The 20,333-nt window shown below is 43.4% G+C and overlaps 1 protein-coding gene across 1 annotated transcript in view; it reads right to left on the reverse strand.

The window, feature by feature from the left end:
• Positions 1 to 20,333, reverse strand: part of LOC142212858 (uncharacterized) — a 47,461-nt gene continuing 27,128 nt past the window's right edge. The window contains exons 4-12 of the mRNA XM_075280936.1: positions 12,521 to 12,628; positions 9,982 to 10,482; positions 8,035 to 8,394; positions 3,749 to 4,057; positions 3,029 to 3,325; positions 2,233 to 2,541; positions 1,118 to 1,432; positions 874 to 927; positions 1 to 485 (exon numbers count right to left, since the gene is read on the reverse strand). Coding sequence (XP_075137037.1) covers positions 178 to 485; positions 874 to 927; positions 1,118 to 1,432; positions 2,233 to 2,541; positions 3,029 to 3,325; positions 3,749 to 4,057; positions 8,035 to 8,394; positions 9,982 to 10,482; positions 12,521 to 12,628 — 2,561 coding nt within the window. The 3' untranslated portion in view covers positions 1 to 177. The remainder of the gene's footprint in view (positions 486 to 873; positions 928 to 1,117; positions 1,433 to 2,232; positions 2,542 to 3,028; positions 3,326 to 3,748; positions 4,058 to 8,034; positions 8,395 to 9,981; positions 10,483 to 12,520; positions 12,629 to 20,333) is intronic.

Here is a 20,333-nt window from a genome sequence, read left to right on the forward strand (position 1 = left end):
TGTTATTTACCCCAGGACTACTGACATTGATGAGTCTGTGCTCGCTCTCATTTGTTCCAGGACTATAGACATCAATTAGTCTATCCTTGTTCTCACTTATCTCAGGACTATAGACATCACTGAGTCTGCGCTCTCTATAGACACTGATGAGCTTCTCCCATTGACTCCTGTAGATTTTTATAGAAGCTTCAGAGTGAAATGTTCTTCTAGTGTCTCATAGTCATAATTCACCTCACATGTAATTCTGCAGTCTCTGTCGGTCTCCTGTGCTGTGAATGTGACTGTGGAGAAGCTGCCGGATCCGTCCTCTAGATTCTCATTCTTAATGTCCCCATTAATAGGATACATTCCTCTCCTCCAAGCAAACTCAGAATAATCTGCGTCACATCCATCGACATAACATGTAAGTGTGACTTTATCCCCCACCCGTGGACTCTCTGTCAGGCACTGAATGCCTTTTGTTCTCAGTCGAAGTTTTAGTTGTCCTGAGGGGGAAAGAAGAGAAAGGACAATAAATTCTGCAGCTTCATTTCCTCATCTAGGGAGTCATTATTACATTATTAAAGAGCCCTCCCCACTAAGATCAGAAAATCCCCAACAAGTATAAACCCTTGAGAGAAGTTCTTCCTCGTGTGTCTGCAGGGTCTATGACAGCTGGGGAACAGATGCTAAAGATGATCTGAAGACTTTGGGCCTCTCCAGGACATTACGGTACCCTACAATTACATTGGGCTTGCAAAACCCTATCCCAATATAGCAAAAAAAGAACTAAATTCCTGATTCCTTCCTCTGCAGATTCAGACTTCAGTGGATCTGATGGTGGTCGCTGACTGGTAACACCTGAAATATCATCTCCACATGTCTGTCACTTACCTGAGTCTGGTCTGGTAGAAGAAAAATGTTTTCCAGCTTCATCTGACGTCCTTCCTATTAACCAAAAAAGAAATGAATGAGAAATTCTAAAGTACATGAGATGACAATCCATGGATCTACTGGAGACACATAGAAAAGCCTTACATGGAGAGACTGTCCACTCGAGAGCACCCTCAGTGTGAACATACAATCTGCTCTTACACTATATGTGTATTTCTAGTTTGTGGACATATAGTGATCCTACCTGCGAGGTTCAGGGTGTACGTCTGCTCATGGACTTTCTTAGTGACAGAATGGGTCGCCTCACAGCGGATGGACGCCTTATCGTCATTGGGCTGTGGAGTGAACCTCAGGGTGCTGGAACAAGTACATAGAGAGTCCCTTCCGATCTGTAGATCTGACGTGGTGATGGCATCGCTGGGAAATGTGCTGAAGTCTTTATACCATTTCACTTTGATGTCTGGTGTGAATCCAGATATGGTCACTGTAAACTCGGCTTCCTCCCCTGCAACAGGTCTCTCCGGCCGCACAGATATCGCTGAAAACACTGGAGGTTTATCTGTAACAAGAGACCAAGAAAGAGAAGGATTAGTCCATTACCTGTGCACTGCGGGGCGAGGAGACCTCACAAGCCGTCCCTGCTGTATACGTCACACATCAGATACTCTGGCTGGTATTACACATATGGCCAGATTGTAGATCTCAGTATCCTACAGTCAGAATCACCATTTACCGCCATGATATTTTCTATGGATGGCAGTGACTTGTCCCACATAAGTAATCCATCCCCTGCTAGCAAGAGGAGATCAAGAAAAAGTGCCAAGTGATGCCGGCAGTGCTGAACAGTAGCACAAGAGACTAGAGGATGGTCTGAGGAAGGCAGTATATTAGTCTAATGCTGAAGCACATACCCAGTATTGTTCATAAATCACTGCTCTTCCTAATAGCACAGAGCTTTATCCACATAGAAATCTGAGGCCGTCAGAGTAAAATATTATATCAGGAGAGATGCCGATATCTGGCAGATGTCCCATCCGTTGTTATCTGCTGGGTTGTACATGATTTGTTGCTTCTCTCATTTGTGCTCTTCATATTGTACATCTACACAGTTAATATTTCCTTACTCTTAAGCGACACCAGCGGCATCTACCTCACTATGTTATCAGAAAAGACTTAAGATGTGGACTTTCCAATATCTTTGGTCACCTTTATGGCTCTAGAAGAGCTGTCTGGTGCCATAATACAAGAGGTTATGTGCAGGTGACGTGGCTTTTTATTTTTTTCTTTACCCCTCTCAGAAGATCTCCCTATATGTTACTTTATATGATTGATTCATCTCCTCTCTGAGCAGTTTCTTACCTGGGAGTGTTACATAAATGTTTTTCCTGACTATCGTGCCCTTGTATATCACACAGCAGGTGTAGGATCTCCCGTAGTCCAGAGCTGTCGCTGTTATCTGGAGTGAGCAGGATAGTGACCCGTCCTTCTCGGGGATTCTCTTCTCTACTCCTTGTCCCTTCTCCAGAGGCTTCTCACCCTTTAACCATTTAACCTCTGTGTCTTGAGGATTACAGTTGGTCACCTTACAGCGCAGAGTCACAGACTGTCCATAGCTGGGATTACTGGGGTCACTGGTGATGTCACTAAGGACTGGAAGACTCGAATGTCCTGGGAAAACATTATTATTGTAAGTCAGAAGATGGATCAAAAAAGAAGCTTGAATTTAATTTTCCCCTTTCACCCATTTGCTCGTTGGGCTAAATGTATGTAATACGGGATGCCTTTTTTCGGCGCAACTCACGCAGCCACAGTGTGTTCCTCGAAAAGGTTGAAATTCATGTGTAAGAAATAATTGACATTTGTGTGTTTAAAGTCACTGTGGTTTTAGTTGAAACATGTAGGTGAAATTTCTAGAAAACTCCTCCACATTTCTATTACTGTAGATAACAGCTGATGCAAATTTGCAGTATATTGGTATAATGGCCCCTTAAGTAGGAGCCTCTGATCAACATAGTAACGCACCCAAGACTACAATCCCCACCATGGACCATTACAGAACTTCATTATACAATGATCACTGTGTGGTTGTGTCAGGAATAGCAGGAAACATATAATGACCAATTCATCCCCAGTACATGACCGGTCTGATAGTTACCTCCTAGGATCAGTCTGAATTTTCTTTCAATAGGCTTTCCACAGTGATTCAGCTCCATACGGAAATCCTGCTCATGACATCCAGAATCTACTGTAAACTTCACCTCTATGGTTCCCTGGTAGGGCTTAGACTCTCTTTGTTTGTAGTTATCTTGTGATATCTTGTGAAGACCTTTATACCACTGAACATTAATCTCCGGAGGATACAAATCACTGACATCACAGGATAAGGTCACCATGTCACAAGACTTAGGAGTTGGAGGAGAACAAGAAATCTCAGAAACACTGGGCGCAGAAACTGCAAGAGAGAAAATACAATTACATATAAAGTACAGTATGGAGTCAGCCCTGCGTGATATAGAATAACAGCGGTATCAAATAAACTACCTGATTCACAAAACTTCAGATGAAAATTGAGGTCATGGAAGGTGCAGATCCTCAAAAATAGTGATTCTGACATTGATACATAGATTATAACCATACAATATGGAGTAATGGCCAATCGTTGTGAAATGGAGAAGAAGAAAAGCAGCACAAAGAATACGACAAAAAATTACGAGAACACATCAGTTTATTATACTTGGGTTTTTTTTGTTTTTTTTTAGTATGTGAACCCTTTTCATGTGTATGGCTCCATGGGATTGATAGTATTCAGATACATAATAATATCCCTACAGTATATGACCATAGTGAGCACAATTTATACATTTCTACCACTCACCCAGATCCTCCAGTCTCCATGTAGTTGTTCTCAGGGCTCCAGTACTCTCATGTCTCACTTTACATGTGAATGTCTTTCCCAGGTCCTTCAATGTTGGTGAGTAAGTCATGGAGCTGGTGAGGTGGTACAGACCAGATGGATCACAGAGGACATCAGTGGTATCAGAGGGCAGTGACTGTCCATCTTCTGTGTACCATTTAGCCTCTATAGGTTTGGGGTAGAATGAATGGATCCTACAGGACAGGTTCATCTTGTCTCCCACGTGGACCTTGTCTTCTACCAGCCTTATAGGATCCAGCACGGGAACAGCTGAGGGAACATCACACAGAGTTATCAGACACGGTATCAGTCTACAATTCCTGTTATTTTGTCCTGTACTGTATTGTGATCGGTCAATGTGTATATGGATTGTGGGAGGAAACCAATAAACCTGGAGAAAACCCCAAGAGAAATATGACCGCGTCTAGTGTCTGTTAGTTCTTGGAGGTCTGGAAATATAGGGAACTTTCATCTCAGGTCTACACACAATGGGCGCCCGTGTGATGATTTCAGATACTGGAGCACTGGGTGTCGGGCACTTCTATAGCTGACACTACATGCTGCTCATCTTTCTATACTCAGAGGTGTATCTTTCACGTCTTCCTGCACATGCGGTTTTATATACCGCTAAAAAGAAGACAGTGAACTGAAATTAGTGCACTGTCTGCTTTCCCGTTATGTGACCCCGGGCTGGAGATATCCGTGCTGTTAGTTTCGGAACCGATCTCTGCCCACCATGACAAGGGTGTTTTTAACAGTTTAGCTGGGATGGGAGGAACGCCCCTCCTGACAGAAGTCAACCATAGACTTGTACTGGGGAGGGCGCTCTTCACAGCTCAGCGTCATCGCATTCCTCACAGTTGGCAGAAATTGGTGCTGAAACACAAGGCACCAATATCTCTAGCCCGAGGGGGGGGGGGGTATGTAAAACAGCATGTGTCTGAGGACATGACAGGTCCTCTTTAATTGCTTGGGAACGGTGGAGCTAGACAAAGAATTCCAACTGTGCCAGAATCAGTGGAGCAGTGACTATTAAATGATAGAAAGAGCTGAACTTCTTGGAGGTGGTGAAATTACTATATTCTGGGGTATTTTCAGACCGGGAGAGGTAAGAGAACATAAAAAAACACTGTTGTTTACCTCTCCGCGCTCCAGACAGGCTTCGGGCCTAGTTGTGTGACATGCCTGACGTTACATGACCGGGGCCTGTGTCCCTGGTCATATGACATCTGGATGTCATTGAAGATGGTCGACATCACCGAGGAGTGCAGCGAAGCTGGGGAGAGGTAAGTGACAATGTTTTTTATGTTGGTATCCCCCTCGGTTTCCAATTATTATACTCTGGGGTCTGAAAAGACCTCAGATAATAATAATTGTTCATGTGTTTCCACAGTGGGGCATAATACTGTGTACTGGGGCCACTATGGGGCATAATAGAGCACGTGGGGGAAGTGGGGGTCAGTCGAGGTCTTCGGCGTAGGTGTCAGTCAGGAGGGGGTCATGTCAAAAGTTCGCCACGGGGCCCCGACATTCCTAGTTACGCCACTGACATTACCACTTATTCTATATACAATGCAAGGATGGACCAAGTTGCCGATTTTGCGATTACAAATCCGGAACAAGAAGGACCCGCGCTGAATGTTTAGGTGAAAACGACTTCTTATTGAACAACACACTACGCGTTTCGGGCCTACACTCTACCCTTCTTCAGGTGCAATAGTTCTTTGTCCTTTCCACTCCAGGTTGCGGCTGGCATGCCCGAAACGCGTAGTGTGTTGTTCAATAAAAAGTCGTTTTCACCTAACCATTCAGCGCGGGTCCTTCTTGTTCCGGATTTGTAATTGTAAAATCGGCAACTTGGTCCATCCTTGCATTATCTATACACCCACGAGGTGTGAGGTACCTCGCAGCTGTATCCAACTTAGGATCCTTGTATAGTGATCCTGTTGCTCTGTAAAGTGTTGTGTATCCACACAACCCTCGAAGGTGAGCCTGTATTTGTCTTTATACCTAACTAGTAAAAATACAGATCTACACTACGGTTTGCTCGGTGTTTTTTTTCCTTTTTTCTCCTGTTATTCTATATACAGACACTGCACAGTACCACTGCTCCTATCCTGTATATAGACACTGCACAGTACCACTGCTCTTATTCTATATACAGACACTGTACTGTACCACTTCTATTATTCTATATACAGACACTGCACAGTACCACTTCTCTTATTCTATATACAGACACTGCACAGTACCTCTTCTCTTATTCTATATACAGACACTGTACTGTACCACTTCTCTTATCCTGTATATAGACACTGCACAGTACCACTTCTCTTATTCTATATACAGACACTGCACAGTACCACTGCTCTTATTCTGTATACAGACACTGCACAGTACCACTTCTCTTATTCTGTATACAGACACTGCACAGTACCACTTCTCTTATTCTATATACAGACACTGTACTGTACCACTTCTCTTATTCTGTATACAGACACTACACAGTACCACTTCTCTTATTCTATATACAGACACTGTACTGTACCACTTCTCTTATTCTGTATACAGACACTGTACTGTACCACTTCTCTTATTCTATATACAGACACTGTACTGTACCACTTCTCTTATTCTGTATACAGACACTGTACTGTACCACTTCTCTTATTCTATATACTGACACTGCACAGTACCACTTCTCTTATTCTATATACAGACACTGCACAGTGCCACTTCTCTTATTCTATATACAGACACTGCACAGTACCACTTCTCTTATTCTATATACAGACACTGCACTGTACCACTTCTCTTATTCTACATACAGACACTGCACAGTACCACTTCTCTTATTCTATATATAGACACTGCACAGTACCACTTCTCTTATTCTATATACAGACACTGCACAGTACCTCTTCTCTTATTCTATATATAGACACTGCACAGTGCCACTTCTCTTATTCTATATACAGACACTGCACTGTACCACTTCTCTTATTCTATATACAGACACTGCACAGTACCTCTTCTCTTATTCTATATACAGACACTGCACAGTACCTCTTCTCTTATTCTGTATACAGACACTGTACTGTACCACTTCTCTTATTCTATATACAGACACTGCACAGTACCACTTCTCTTATTCTGTATACAGACACTGCACTGTACCACTTCTCTTATTCTATATACAGACACTGCACAGTACCTCTTCTCTTATTCTATATACAGACACTGCACAGTACCTCTTCTCTTATTCTGTATACAGACACTGTACTGTACCACTTCTCTTATTCTATATACAGACACTGCACAGTACCACTTCTCTTATTCTGTATACAGACACTGCACAGTACCACTTCTCTTATTCTGTATACAGACACTGCACAGTATCACTTCCCTTATTCTGTATACTGACACTGCACAGTACCACTTCTCTTATTCTATATACTGACACTGCACAGTACCACTTCTCTTATTCTGTATACAGACACTGCACAGTACCACTTCTCTTATTCTGTATACAGACACTGCACAGTACCACTTCTCTTATTCTATATACTGACACCGCACAGTACCGCTTCTCTTATTCTATATACAGACACTGCACAGTACCACTTCTCTTATTCTATATACTGACACTGCACTGTACCACTTCTCTTATTCTATATACAGACACTGCACAGTACCGCTTCTCTTATTCTATATACAGACAATGCACAGTACCGCTTCTCTTATTCTACATATAGAGTGAGGGACAAATCTGACGTTTGCTATGGGGTCCCATTATCTCTATGTATGTATTTGTATCTGAGCTACACAAATGTATCACTGAATCTTTACAATTTGTGTAAAAAAATTGTCTCTCTGTGTTTTCTGATATAGTTGTCCAGAAAAAAATCATGTCGGTGACAAAGCCCATAATCCTAATGCTGGGTGTAGACATATAAATCAGTGCAACCGGACAGTTATGGGTTACTAGTTCACCACCTCAATATCAGCTGTGTCAGTGGGATAAGACACAAGGAGGAAGGTCCTTATCTCACAGGGGCCTGTAGTGTATAATAGACATACAGTGTGTGGACCAGGGGTGGCCTACTGCAGGTTAGTAATAGGCAGGAATGTGTCTGTGTTTGGGGAGTAGATTGTAAGATTCACTTGTACATTTCTATATCTTTATTCTATTTATGAATGTGTTATGTGTGAGACATGTATAGCAATGTATGTCCGTGACCTCTCACCTGTTACCGCCATGACCAATGCTTCTTCTACCCTTTTATCTGTTGCTGGGTGATGGGTTCTACAAATGTATGTGGCTCCATCATCTTCCATTACAGTTGGTGTAATCTTTAGGGCACTTTGGACACTGTAGGACTTGTCTTCGTGCTCGTTCTCTGTTAATTTGTGGATATTATTTCTTACATCAGTCCCATCATTAGAGTTCCAGGTTATGATTTCTGTCTCCTCGTTGTTCTTATCTTTCCTCAGCCATGTTATCTGTAAAGGTTTGGGCTTAAATCCAATAATCGGACATGTCAGTGTCATCGGCTTCCCGTGGGTCATGTACACTGGACTGACAATCCTTAATAATGCTGGAGCAACTACAGGGGGAAAAGGAGAATTTAGTGAATAAACTAAGGTGAAAAGTGGATGATAAATCTCCATCAGACACTGGATCAGGAAATGTCTTCTCATCATTGCTGACACATGGACTGCTTTTCAGCTTGTCCTTAAGACACAGCTCTGATCAGTGACTCCAGGTTAGCTGCACTGTCTATTGGAGTCTGAGGTAGTCTGTGATCCGCCCCCTATCAACAGGTTGTTGCTCTGCATCTCACTTAAAGGGGTTGTGCAGGATTTGAAAACAATACCTGATTTCTTCATCTCAGGAAGTGACATCACATCTATTAGTCACATGGCCATGCACAGTTCAGTCTTATTCATTTTCATGAGACTGAGCTGTAGCATTAACATCTGACCTGCAGATATCAGGTCACTTCCTAAGATGAAGAAAGAAGCCATGTTATACAATCCTGCACAACCCCTTTAATTTTACATTGAAGCAACAATCTTTTTATGAGCCGGTTATAGCCAATGGCTTCAGTTGCATCTTCTGTTAGAGTCTCAGCTCATTTTGGCACAATACACGTGTAAAGAATACACGTGTAAAAATAAGACTCCCATTGACTTCATTGACATTTTTTTACACGTGTAAAAAACGTGTCAAAAAACGCATCGCGTAAAAAAATGTCATTAAAGTCAAAGGGAGTCTTATTTTTACACGTGTATTGTGCCAAAATGAGCGCGCGTTTACTCTGTGTGAATGGACCCTTACACTGCAGTGTTGCTTCTTTAGACCGGCTGCTGTACATCAGCAGGGAGTCAGTACATGAAGGAAGACTACAATATAGTAAGGACATAAGATTGTAAACTACAAGGAAGTAATCGACCGGGGAGATAAACATTACTAGGTTACCAGCAGACATAGACGTAATGAAGGGGCCTTGTAGGGAGTCTGTCAGCGGGAAGTTGTTGATAAACCCATATCAGTCCATATAAGTCTTTCTTATTCAGCTTTCAGCCTCATTTTCATGTAAGTCGCTGTTTTATATATATGCAAATGAGGAGTAAAGTACTCGGGGGCGTGTCTTAGCTTGCCTGGGCTTTGCTCTCAGCTCTAGCACTTTTCACCTCAATTGCATATGATTAAAACTGAAATTTCTACGATAATGAGGATCCAAAGCTGAATAACTTAGATATATGTGGAGCCCCCTCTACCAGGGACTGGGATTAGGTTTATACCCAACTTCCTTTAATATGAAGTGATTACTCTGTATAGACTAATTCTTATTTCTTGTAAGGATTTCATAGAAATTCACCCTCCCCCGCAGTCCTGTGGACTCAACACATACATTTACCTGAATAGTGTGAGGTAAGTGACACAACCCAAGGACTGACCTCACACCAGCAACAATATAATGAAATGAATTATTGGTGTGAATAGAAGATTTTTGATTGTTTCCAGATAAGAACATAAAGAAAAGTGACATCTGCAGAACAGCACTGGAGATATAGTGATAAGAAGCGGCTCTCTGTCTTTACTGACTGGAGCCAATGATGATCATAGAGGGAGATTCTCAAATAAGTACAAGAACCAATCATCATTTCTGGTATAAGAGGATTCTTACCTCCGGAGGCCTGCAATGTTCTCTTCTGATAGACCGGTGCTGTCAGTGCCGGGTGTGAGACTTGTACAGAGAATTCTGCTCCATTGTCTTCATAGAAGCTGGGAGTGATGTGAACAGAACATTGACAGCTATAAGTGGAGAGTCTGTGCCATGGAATACAGCGGAGAAGACGAGGTCTATCAGGTGTTATAACTGGAGACATGTCCAGCTGTAGAGGCCTCTGTGTGGGACTGACATCTCCATTCATCAGACTCCGCTGTTCTATATCTATAGCCGCACTACTATCCCCACCATTGTCACTCATCATCACTCGGGCTGAGGATTCCGGGTCTCTGAGGGATCTCCAGGTGAGGATCGTCTTCACCTCTTTTCCAGGTCTCTTCAGACAGACAGAGATCTCCAGGTTATTAGGCTTGAAGTTCATAATGTGACAAGTCAGAGTCATCCTGGTCATGTCAGTCAGATGATCGCTCCCGATGATCTCAGAAAGGACGGGGGGATCTGTAAGAGGCAAAAAGATAAAACACACAATAGACCGGGAGCCATCAGAGCCAACGAGCAGATACTGACTGAATGGTAAATCTGCCCAATTAATCATCAATAGGAGGAACATCAGAACCACCACATATCGCTGGATCTATGACTTCAGGAGTCTGGGATAATGATGTGTTATTTGAGAACAATCCAGCTCTTTCAACTGAACAATTATAGCCTGTAATAATTTATAAGGAGAATTTTGGGAGCTGAAGATCCCATCATTAGTATGAGATTGCTGAGTGACAGCTGTTAGGATTGAGTCCCGCAGGTTGCTCTCCCAGCGCACAGCGCCACCTGCGGGTCAGTCTAAGTCCAGCTTTCGCCCTACTGAGCATGCTCAGACTTTTGGAGCCGCTCACAAGCGCCTTTTCTCCCCTATTGAGCATGAGCGGTGAGGTCATGACCACCGCTCCTATTGGGCGGGGATTTCCCTTTAAATAGTGTGAGCTGATGCCCACCCAGGACTCACACTTTGATTGAATTTCCCTAAAGTCCATGGAAGATTGTTTAATGACAGTAGTCTCAGGGATACATGAGTCCCCCTGCGAACTTCCGGTTGGCACATGCGCAATGGAAGGGCGGCAAGAAGACTTCCTGTTCCTTAGTGAATTAACCAGGGCTGGGTATGTACTTCAGGGTATGGTCCTCGGGTTACGACGAGCCTGCTGCAGAACCTCATTTTCTGAATGCTATACAGTGTATAGCATTCGGCAAATGAAGGCTGATTGTGTAGCAGGCTCGTCCTTGCTACGAGCAGGTAAGTATGCTGTTACCAGTTGACTTTTTCTCATTGAAATGAATAGACCAGCGTTGATTGGCCAGTTGCCAGTGATTTGGCCAATCAACGCTGGTTCTGCCAGAGGCTCGTCTGAGGAGGCGGAGTCTAACATCGGACTATTCATTCCAATGAGAAAAACTCTTGCCTGCCCGTGGCAAGGACGTGCCTGCTGCAGAATCAGTGTTCATTTGCCGAATGCTATACATATATATAGCATTCGGCAAATAAATATATATACTGTATAGCATTTAGCAAATGAGGTTCTGCAGCAGGCTCGTCGTAACCACGAAACAGTATGCCTATACCCCTGCTAGACATGGCAAACTCTCAAAACCGGAAAGAGATCTTCGACCGGAAATAGGAAGGGCGGGACTTAATCCTTTGTTATTGTTGTCAAAGGGGGACTCATGTATAGGCTCCAGTATTCAGGCAGGTTGCCAGACTAGGCCTCTGTGTGGGGTTTCTCTGCTTCTATCTGGGTGCTGTTAGTTAGGACCTGTAAACCCTGAACTGTCAGCTCTACACCAGGGCTAGGAGCGGTAGAGACCGTTCCAGCCTGTGGAGCTGCAGCAGGTTTGGTCTCTGAGATAGCCTTATTTAGACTGTCAAACTTCATTGGTAACGCCTAGCTGTTTGCAGGAGCAAGTTCAGACTTCCGTGGTGGCTTCTAGCTGTTGCACGGGCATGTGTGTTTGATGACTCTTAGATGTGTGCAGGAGCATGCAAACTCCCTTGGTAACTCCTAGCTGTGTGCAGGAACATGTGTGTTTGCTGACCTGGGGTGAGTGTTTAACCCTTGGCAGCTTTGTTTGTTTCTGCAGTATTGGTGTACCTGGCCAGTGAGCTTAACTGGCAGGGTTTAGTTGCACCCTGTTCACACTGAGTACTGCAGCACACCACTGTCACTGCAGTTTTTCACATTGAGTACTGCGCCACACCTCGGCCAGTGTGTGTTGCACCCTGTTCACATTTAGTTCAGACATACAGCCGCCCATATGGGCCTGTGGACCTCGCTGTAGTGTTCTACAGACTAGAGGTTCTGTTGTTCAAAAAATATTATTTATATATATACATGGAACCGTAACAACAGGCCTTTGTGGAAGCTGCAAAATCACCCAACTGTCCCAGAAAGAGATAACAAAGGGGAAAACGACTGAAATATCACATGGTCCGCCAATAGACAAGCTGTCTTACTGATCACCCGGCTCCTTACACAAGTCTCACCTTTCTTGAACACTTGATAGTAAAGTAAAACAGCAAATAATAGGAGTGTCACAGCAAATAGCGTCAGAAGTACGGCAGTGACAACTGTCCCGGTGTTATCTTCTCGCTCTGTAATCACATGGAAGAAATAAAAATGCAGACATTAGGCCGACAATATACTGTACATAGTGATCATATCTGGAGATGAGGCTGAGAGATCTGATATACAAGCAGTGCAGTGTGGGGGAGGGGCCATTCAGAAATCTGTAACTATTGTGAGAAGGTGACAGACACAGAGCTGGAGTCACGGTATCTCTCCCCCAAATTTCTGATCTATGTGTGGTCCAGGGCGGGTCTTGAATAGGCCTCAGCCCCAGATGTGGGTCATAGGCTGGTTACTGGGCCATAAAAGGCTGCAGAGCTTGCACTTCAGAGCAGGTCCTGGGAGCGAGAGGAAGTGCCTGGGTCTGTCCTGACACTGAGAGACTGTTTTCAGCTCTTTCTGTTGATTCGTGTGGCTGGTAGTAAGCCCCATGTACCGTTAGTATTTATTAGTAAGTTAGTGCTCAGACAAGCAGGGTTTTGTTTCACTCTTTTTGCTTGAAGTTAAGGCTGTATTTTATTTTGCTCATTTTGTGCCTGACGTGAAGGTTTATTTATTTTGCTCTTTTTTCTAAATAAATCTGTTTGCTACAAGATTTTGTGACCCTGTGTCTGACTGGTTGGGTCCGCACCATTGCTGCTACCGAGCTACCTTCCCAAAACTATATAAAAACTGGAGGGGTAGCTGTCCCCAGTTAAACAAGGACCGACCCCTGGTTATACAGAAAAGGGGCTGCCACTCGGTGCAGGGCTGCAGAAATCTGATATAAATCCAGGGATTAAATCTGACTGATGTATAAAATCTGATTGAAGAAGTGATAAGAGGACAATTCACATGACATCATCATCCGAGATTAAGAAATCATTCATATCAAATCAAGTTTCTTACAGATTTTACAAGAAAATTTCCAAAAAGTTCAGGCAAACCGAAGATTTTTGGGATTTCCCTACAAATCTTTATTATACTCTGCGATCTCTTCAGAGTCCCAGTTCCTGTAAACTCTATGTTGATGCCTTTTCCTACTTTTATCTCATCTGACCAGAGAACATTCTTCCAAAACATTTTTGGCTTTCTCAGGTAAGTTTTGGCAAACTGCAGCCTGGCTTTTTTATGTCTCTGGGTACGAAGTGGGGTCTTCCTGGGTCTCCTACCATACAGTCCCTTTTCATTCAGATGCCGACGGATAGTACGGGGTACCCTGTTGTACTCTTGGACTGCAGGGCAGCTTGAACTTGTTTGGATGTTAGTCGAGGTTCTTTATCCACCATCCGCACAATCTTTAGTTGAAATCTCTTGTCAATTTTTCTTTCCCGTCCACATCTAGGGAGGTTAGCCACAGTGCCATGGGCTTTAAACTTCTTGATGACACTGCGCACGGTAGACACAGGAACATTCAGGTCTTTGGAGATGGACTTGTAGCCTTGAGATTGCTCATGCTTCCTCACAATTTTCCTTCTCAAGTCCTCAGACAGTTCTTTGGTCTTCTTTCTTTTCTCCATGCTCAATGTGGTCACACAAGGACACAGGACAGAGGTTGAGTCAACTTTAATCCATTTCAACTGGCTGCAAGTGTGATTTAGTTATTGCCACCACCTGTTAGGTGCCTCAGGTAAGTAACAGGTACTGTTAATTACACAAATTAGAGAAGCATCACATGATTTTTCAAACAGTGCCAATACTTTTGTCCACCTCCTTTTTTATGTTTGCTGTGGAATTATATCCAATTTGGCTTTTTGACAATTCTTTTTGTGGTTTTCCATTGAAGACAAATTAAATGAAGATAACACCAAAGAATTTGTGATTGCAATCATTTTCTGGAAGAACACGAGTATTATCTGACAGAATTGCAGGGGTGCCAATACTTTTGGCCAACACTGTATCTACTTTCAGAAAATATATATGTATGGGGGGTTAGTAAGATTTTTTTTATCGTTACAATTTAAGGTTTCATTTGTTCATCTCAAAACTGTGCAAATTGCATTTGCTATCAGAGGTGCAATATATGTGAAAACCCCTGGCAGTGAATAGGTTAAACAATAGGTAATTTCCTGGTGAAACATCTATTATAAAGGGACACAGAGTTGTATGAATGTTATGGAACCTTATCCGGGTATGGAAGACAGTATTACCCTGTACATGTCTGACTCACCTGACACCTGCAGACTGCTCTTCCCTTCTGCACCCTCCGGGGTCACTATAACATAACAGGTGTATTCTCCATCATCACTGAACTGCACCTGCGGGATTTGAAGTGCGACATTTCCTTTCTGTATTTCTCTCTCCTCCTCCATGTAAGATCCTGGTCTGGAGGCAGTCCGTTGTCCAGGTGTGTAAGTGTAAACTTCATGACTCTGTCCATTCTGTGATTTGGTCCAACGCACATTAATAGTTTTTCCAGGAGTAAAGTCTGATATGTCACAGGGGATTGTCACATTCACTCCTCTCAGCACCGAGATAAGCGGCGCCTTCATTGTGACTTTCAGACAATCTACAGATGAAACAATAAGGAACATATCAGAGGATGTACAAGTGTCAAGAATGATGCATTTGACCCCCTGATATATTTATAACATAGAAGAATTTTTTCAGACATTTTACAGTAAAAAGAAAACTAAATAGGATTTTAAGAAATCTCATCAACAAAAGATTTTTTAAAAAATCATGAAGATGTGAAAATCTGCAACATGTCAATTATATGCTGTGGATTTTGCAGAACAAAAAACATATAATTTGCTGAAATTTTATCTGCCGCGGATTTATAGCAAGAAAGGTGATTTTTTTTCATTGCAAAAAATCTGTAGCATTTCACTTCCATGGGAACATACTGTACCATTAAGCTGACATTTCTTATTTTCTGCATCTCACTTTGCAGCTTTGCAGTGGAGACTGTAATTAAACACTCAGAGTCACCTCGTTGTTATTAGAGGGAGGGGTCAGCAGAGTCATCTCATTATCATTGGAGGGTGGTGTAAAAAAAAGTGATCTCATTGTCGTTAGGGTCAGCAGAGTCATCTCAGTATTGGAGGGTGTAGTCAGCAGAGTCATGTCATTATCATTGGACAGTGGAGTCAGCAGAGTCATCTTATTATTATTAGAGGGTGGACCCAGCTCATCACTAGAAGGTGGGTCAGCAGAGTCGTGTCATTATCATTAGAGGGTGGAGTCAGCAGTCATTATGTCACTAGAAGGTGGGATCAGTATTCTTATCATCATCAGAAGGTAGAATTAGCAGATTCATCTCATTATTGTATGTCAGGTTCATCAGAGTCATCTTATTATCACTACAGGCAGGAGTAAATGGCACCAGGACTCTATTTTATTAGTTGGCTCGGTTACTACATAGCAGCGCCATTTTAGTATCATTAGGCTCTATTCACACAGAGTAACGCCAGGCGTCATTTGTGTGTAATTTGTGTGTCTTTTACGGCCGTCATAAAATGTTTACATAGAGTTCTATAGGAAAAGATGTCTGTAATTTACGGCCGTCATTTCCTATAGAACTCTATGTAAACGTTTTATGACGGCCATAAAAAACACACAAATGACGCCTGGCATTACTCTGTGTGAATGGAGCCTTAAATGGTGTTGGAGTTACTGTCAGCCCTGCGGTACTGCCTGAGGCCTAGAATAAGCAGAATGTCAAAGGCCCTAATAGACGGACTGATTCAGTGAGGTCCGCCCGCCATTAAAATTTGCCATACTTTTTACTAGATCACTTTCTTCACGACAATGATCTGCTTAACCCTGTCACACATAATCACGGGGATCCATCCATCGCAGGGAACAGCCTATCTACTGTCAGGATTTGAACCAGTGACTTGCTGTCTTGCCCAGTGTCTCCTTGCTTCCTGAGCTATTCAGCTTGTTGAATAACGGCCTGTTGGACTTCTGTGTGGAGCCTACTTCTGAGGCTCATCAGCTGCTTCTAATGATTGGAACCCGTCCTGTATTATCCTGATTGGGTTGCCTATATATATAGGTGACTCTGACACTTCCTGTTGTGTTGGTATTGTATTCTGTCTATCTGAATACAGTCTGGACACCTAGGAGACCTCTTTGCTAGAGATCTTCTTTAGTTCCTCGGAACTTTACCTGCTGGCTGACAGCTCACCATAGCTCTAATACAGCTCCTGAGTTACTACAGACTTCTACCTGTTATTTGCTCATCTGATCTTGGACTATTACCTCAGCCCCCCTGTGGGCTACCCACATGCTGTCTCCAGCCTCCTCTGCATTACCCGACGACTGGACTCCTGATCCTGTGCCACTAGTACCGTGACATCTACCTAGGAAAACAAATTCCCGCAAAAAGATACAAGAGTGGTGTGGCCACATCTCCTCATCCAGAACACTAAACATATTTCAGGTGAGAGTGGAATTGGGGTGTTTAGTGAGCCCGATAACAGGTTTACAACCTCAGACCCAAAACCTTTAATTATCGGGCACTCCCAGACTATGTGCCAAAAATCAGAATACTCAACAATACATCGCAAACACCCAGAGGGTCGTAACCTTCCCGATTTCTGCAGACCTGCAGGAGTCAAATAACTTTGATGCAGAATATAAATCGGTATCAGCTTATTGTCAGCAGCTGAAATAGCAAGCGGCGATATCGCTAATCCATAATCACGTAAATTTATGTGATTAGGCGGAAAAGGATGTATGGAGAAGACTCAGGAGCTGAATCCGGGCCATACATGGCAGATACTACCTACATGTAGTCACCCCCCCTCTCCACCACCACCGGACCCTGACACTTACATGTAGTCACCACCCGGCCCTGACACTTACCTGCGGTCACCAGTAACATCAGCAGTAAGTAGAGGGGATGTGTTGTCTCCTTCATGTTCTCCACAGCTCTGTGTTTCCCGGTTCTTGTCCTACACCCTGTAATGACCGTGACGGAGTCTCACCTTCCTCATAGAACTTAATTTTACTTTCCTCTATGAGGGGAAAAACAAGTCTGACCTGTATATAGATATACAGATATAGTACACACTGCACAGTATGCTGACACTACATACTGTATATCATACACCAGTGTAACTAGAAACGCCCCCCCCCCCCAACCCGCTGACCCCCCCCCCCCCCGCCCCTTACAAACCACATTCCTGCACACACTACTATGCTGCCCCATAGTGGCCCCTGCACACAGTATTATGGCCCATAGTGGTCCCTGCACACAGTATTATGGCCCATAGTGGTCCCTGCACACAGTATTATGGCCCATAGTGGTCCCTGCACACAGTATTATGTCCCATAGTGGTCCCTGCACACAGTATTATGTTCCATAGTGGTCCCTGCACACAGTATTATGTCCCATAGTGGTCCTTGCACACAGTATTATGTCCCATAGTGGTCCCTGCACACAGTATTATGGCCCATAGTGGTCCCTGCACACAGTATTATGGCCCATAGTGGTCCCTGCACACAGTATTATGTTCCATAGTGGTCCCTGCACACAGTATTATGTCCCATAGTGGTCCCTGCACACAGTATTATGTCCCATAGTGGTCCCTGCACACAGTATTATGGGCCATAGTGGTCCCTGCACACAGTATTATGGCCCATAGTGGTCCCTGCACACAGTATTATGGCCCATAGTGGTCCCTGCACACAGTATTATGGCCCATAGTGGTCCCTGCACACAGTATTATGGCCCATAGTGGTCCCTGCACACAGTATTATGGCCCATAGTGGTCCCTGCACACAGTATTATGTTCCCATAGTGGTCCCTGCACACAGTATTATGGCCCATAGTGGTCCCTGCACACAGTATTATGTCCCATAGTGGTCCTTGCACACAGTATTATGTCCCATAGTGGTCCCTGCACACAGTATTATGGCCCATAGTGGTCCCTGCACACAGTATTATGTCCCATAGTGGACGAACTATGAGCAATTATTATACTCTGGGATCTTTTCTGATCCGCCCCTGATCATTTTATTTCAATAATAAATCCTATTAGTATTAGTCTATTCCTTTGAGGGAAATGTTTTTCACCAGTTAAAAGAATCTTTTCCTATCCTTTGCTGGAGAGGCTGTGGTGCCACTGGCACTATGCCGCACATGTGGTGGAACTGCCTCCCGGTCTCGGCCTTCTGGACTGCAGTTTTTCAATTTCTGTCACATTTGTCTGGTCTCCCACTGCGACCGTCCCCGGGTCTAGCGCTTTGTTTTCTGGATTCTGCATCCCTCCCTGACACTCTGAGTACTGTACTTGGACAGATCATTTTGGCTGTGAGACTAATGATTGCTCGGCATCGGAAAACCACCTCCTGTTTTACAATAGCGGAACTGATCCAACACGTACACCTAGACTACTCTATGGAACGGTTGCTAGCCTCCAAAAACCATAGTTACACTAAAACAAGTAAGAAGTGGTCTCTTTGGTTTGACTATATTGCACGCGAAAACATATCACTGGGCGACTAAATTACCCTTCTGTAACCTTACTGACCCTCCCCAGACCCCTCCCCATCACTGTCTTACTGTACAGTTGATCAAGGTTCTCTTTAGTTATGTTTTTGTTGCTCCCCTATTTATCCTTTTCGGATGAGCCTGTCATATTACATCTTGCTATGTGCTGGCATTACCATTGTGTGTTTCACCTACTATTGTTGTGTCCTGGAAAATTCCAGGGTAATAATGTTGCCACTTCTAGTCCTTTTTGCTGTTACTTTGGCTCTTTATCCCTATCTTCTTGTTTTTTTTCTTTTGTGCAATTGAAAAAGCTGTATGTTCATTTTGTTCTTCTCAATAAAAACTATATTTGAACTCTGACTCTCTAGTAAGTCTGTGGAGACACGGAAATCTGTCACATCTGTCATAGAGAAGACACATACCATAGGGGAAAGCAAACTAACAAGTGTTACCATATAGTGGGGGAATGTGGAGATGTCACTGTCGCTATGATGTACTTCAGTGGTTTCATACGCAAGACAATTCTGTGTATTCTTACAGTAGTATCACATCCAATCTTATCATTCTTAAATTGGCTAAATTGCCAGGATTAGTTAATTCTACCTCCTTGCCCCTGATAAAGGCAAAGACGTGACTGGTTTCTTATATGCAGACTCTAAGGGAGCCTTCACATGATGTAACGCTGCGCTCATTCTGATCATAAAAACACATTCAGAATGAACGCATAAAAAGCAGCTCCCATTGACTTGAATGGGAGCTGGCATACATGCGCTCCCCATTGAAATCAATGGGAGGCTTTTTTCCCTATGCTTTCATTGTATTACACTGGCACTATATGGTACCAACAATGAATGGCATCCTGGAGGAGGGAGATCATAGTCAATGAGGTGATATCACAGGACAGTGAATACAAATGAGATGGCAGTGAAAGTAAAGTAGAGCGAGCGGACCCGAAAACCAAGAGACTCCCAGGAAACCCAGGTGAATTGATAGGTCAAGATGAGTTAGGATAAGATTAATAAAATCAGCCATATTGTGGTGAAGGAGACCTGCAAGCCTGTCTGGTGTATGGGCAGAGGTGTAACTGAAGGCTTATGGGTCCTGGTACAACAGCTTGGGCCCACTCCTCATCATTGCTCCACAACTTAGGGGTCTGTATGTCCGAAGGCTCTTGCTCCAAATCACTAAAGGTGGATCCTGGGGATGGACAGTTTCTTTGTGCCTGCTGATCTTAGAGGTCGGCAAGGATTACGGGGCTTCAGAAGTTCTTCTAAGTATTCAGGCCTAAATTGTTAATGGATATTACA

The sequence above is a fragment of the Leptodactylus fuscus genome, chromosome 7 (genome assembly GCF_031893055.1).
Source record: "Leptodactylus fuscus isolate aLepFus1 chromosome 7, aLepFus1.hap2, whole genome shotgun sequence".
Lineage (NCBI taxonomy): Eukaryota > Metazoa > Chordata > Amphibia > Anura > Leptodactylidae > Leptodactylus > Leptodactylus fuscus.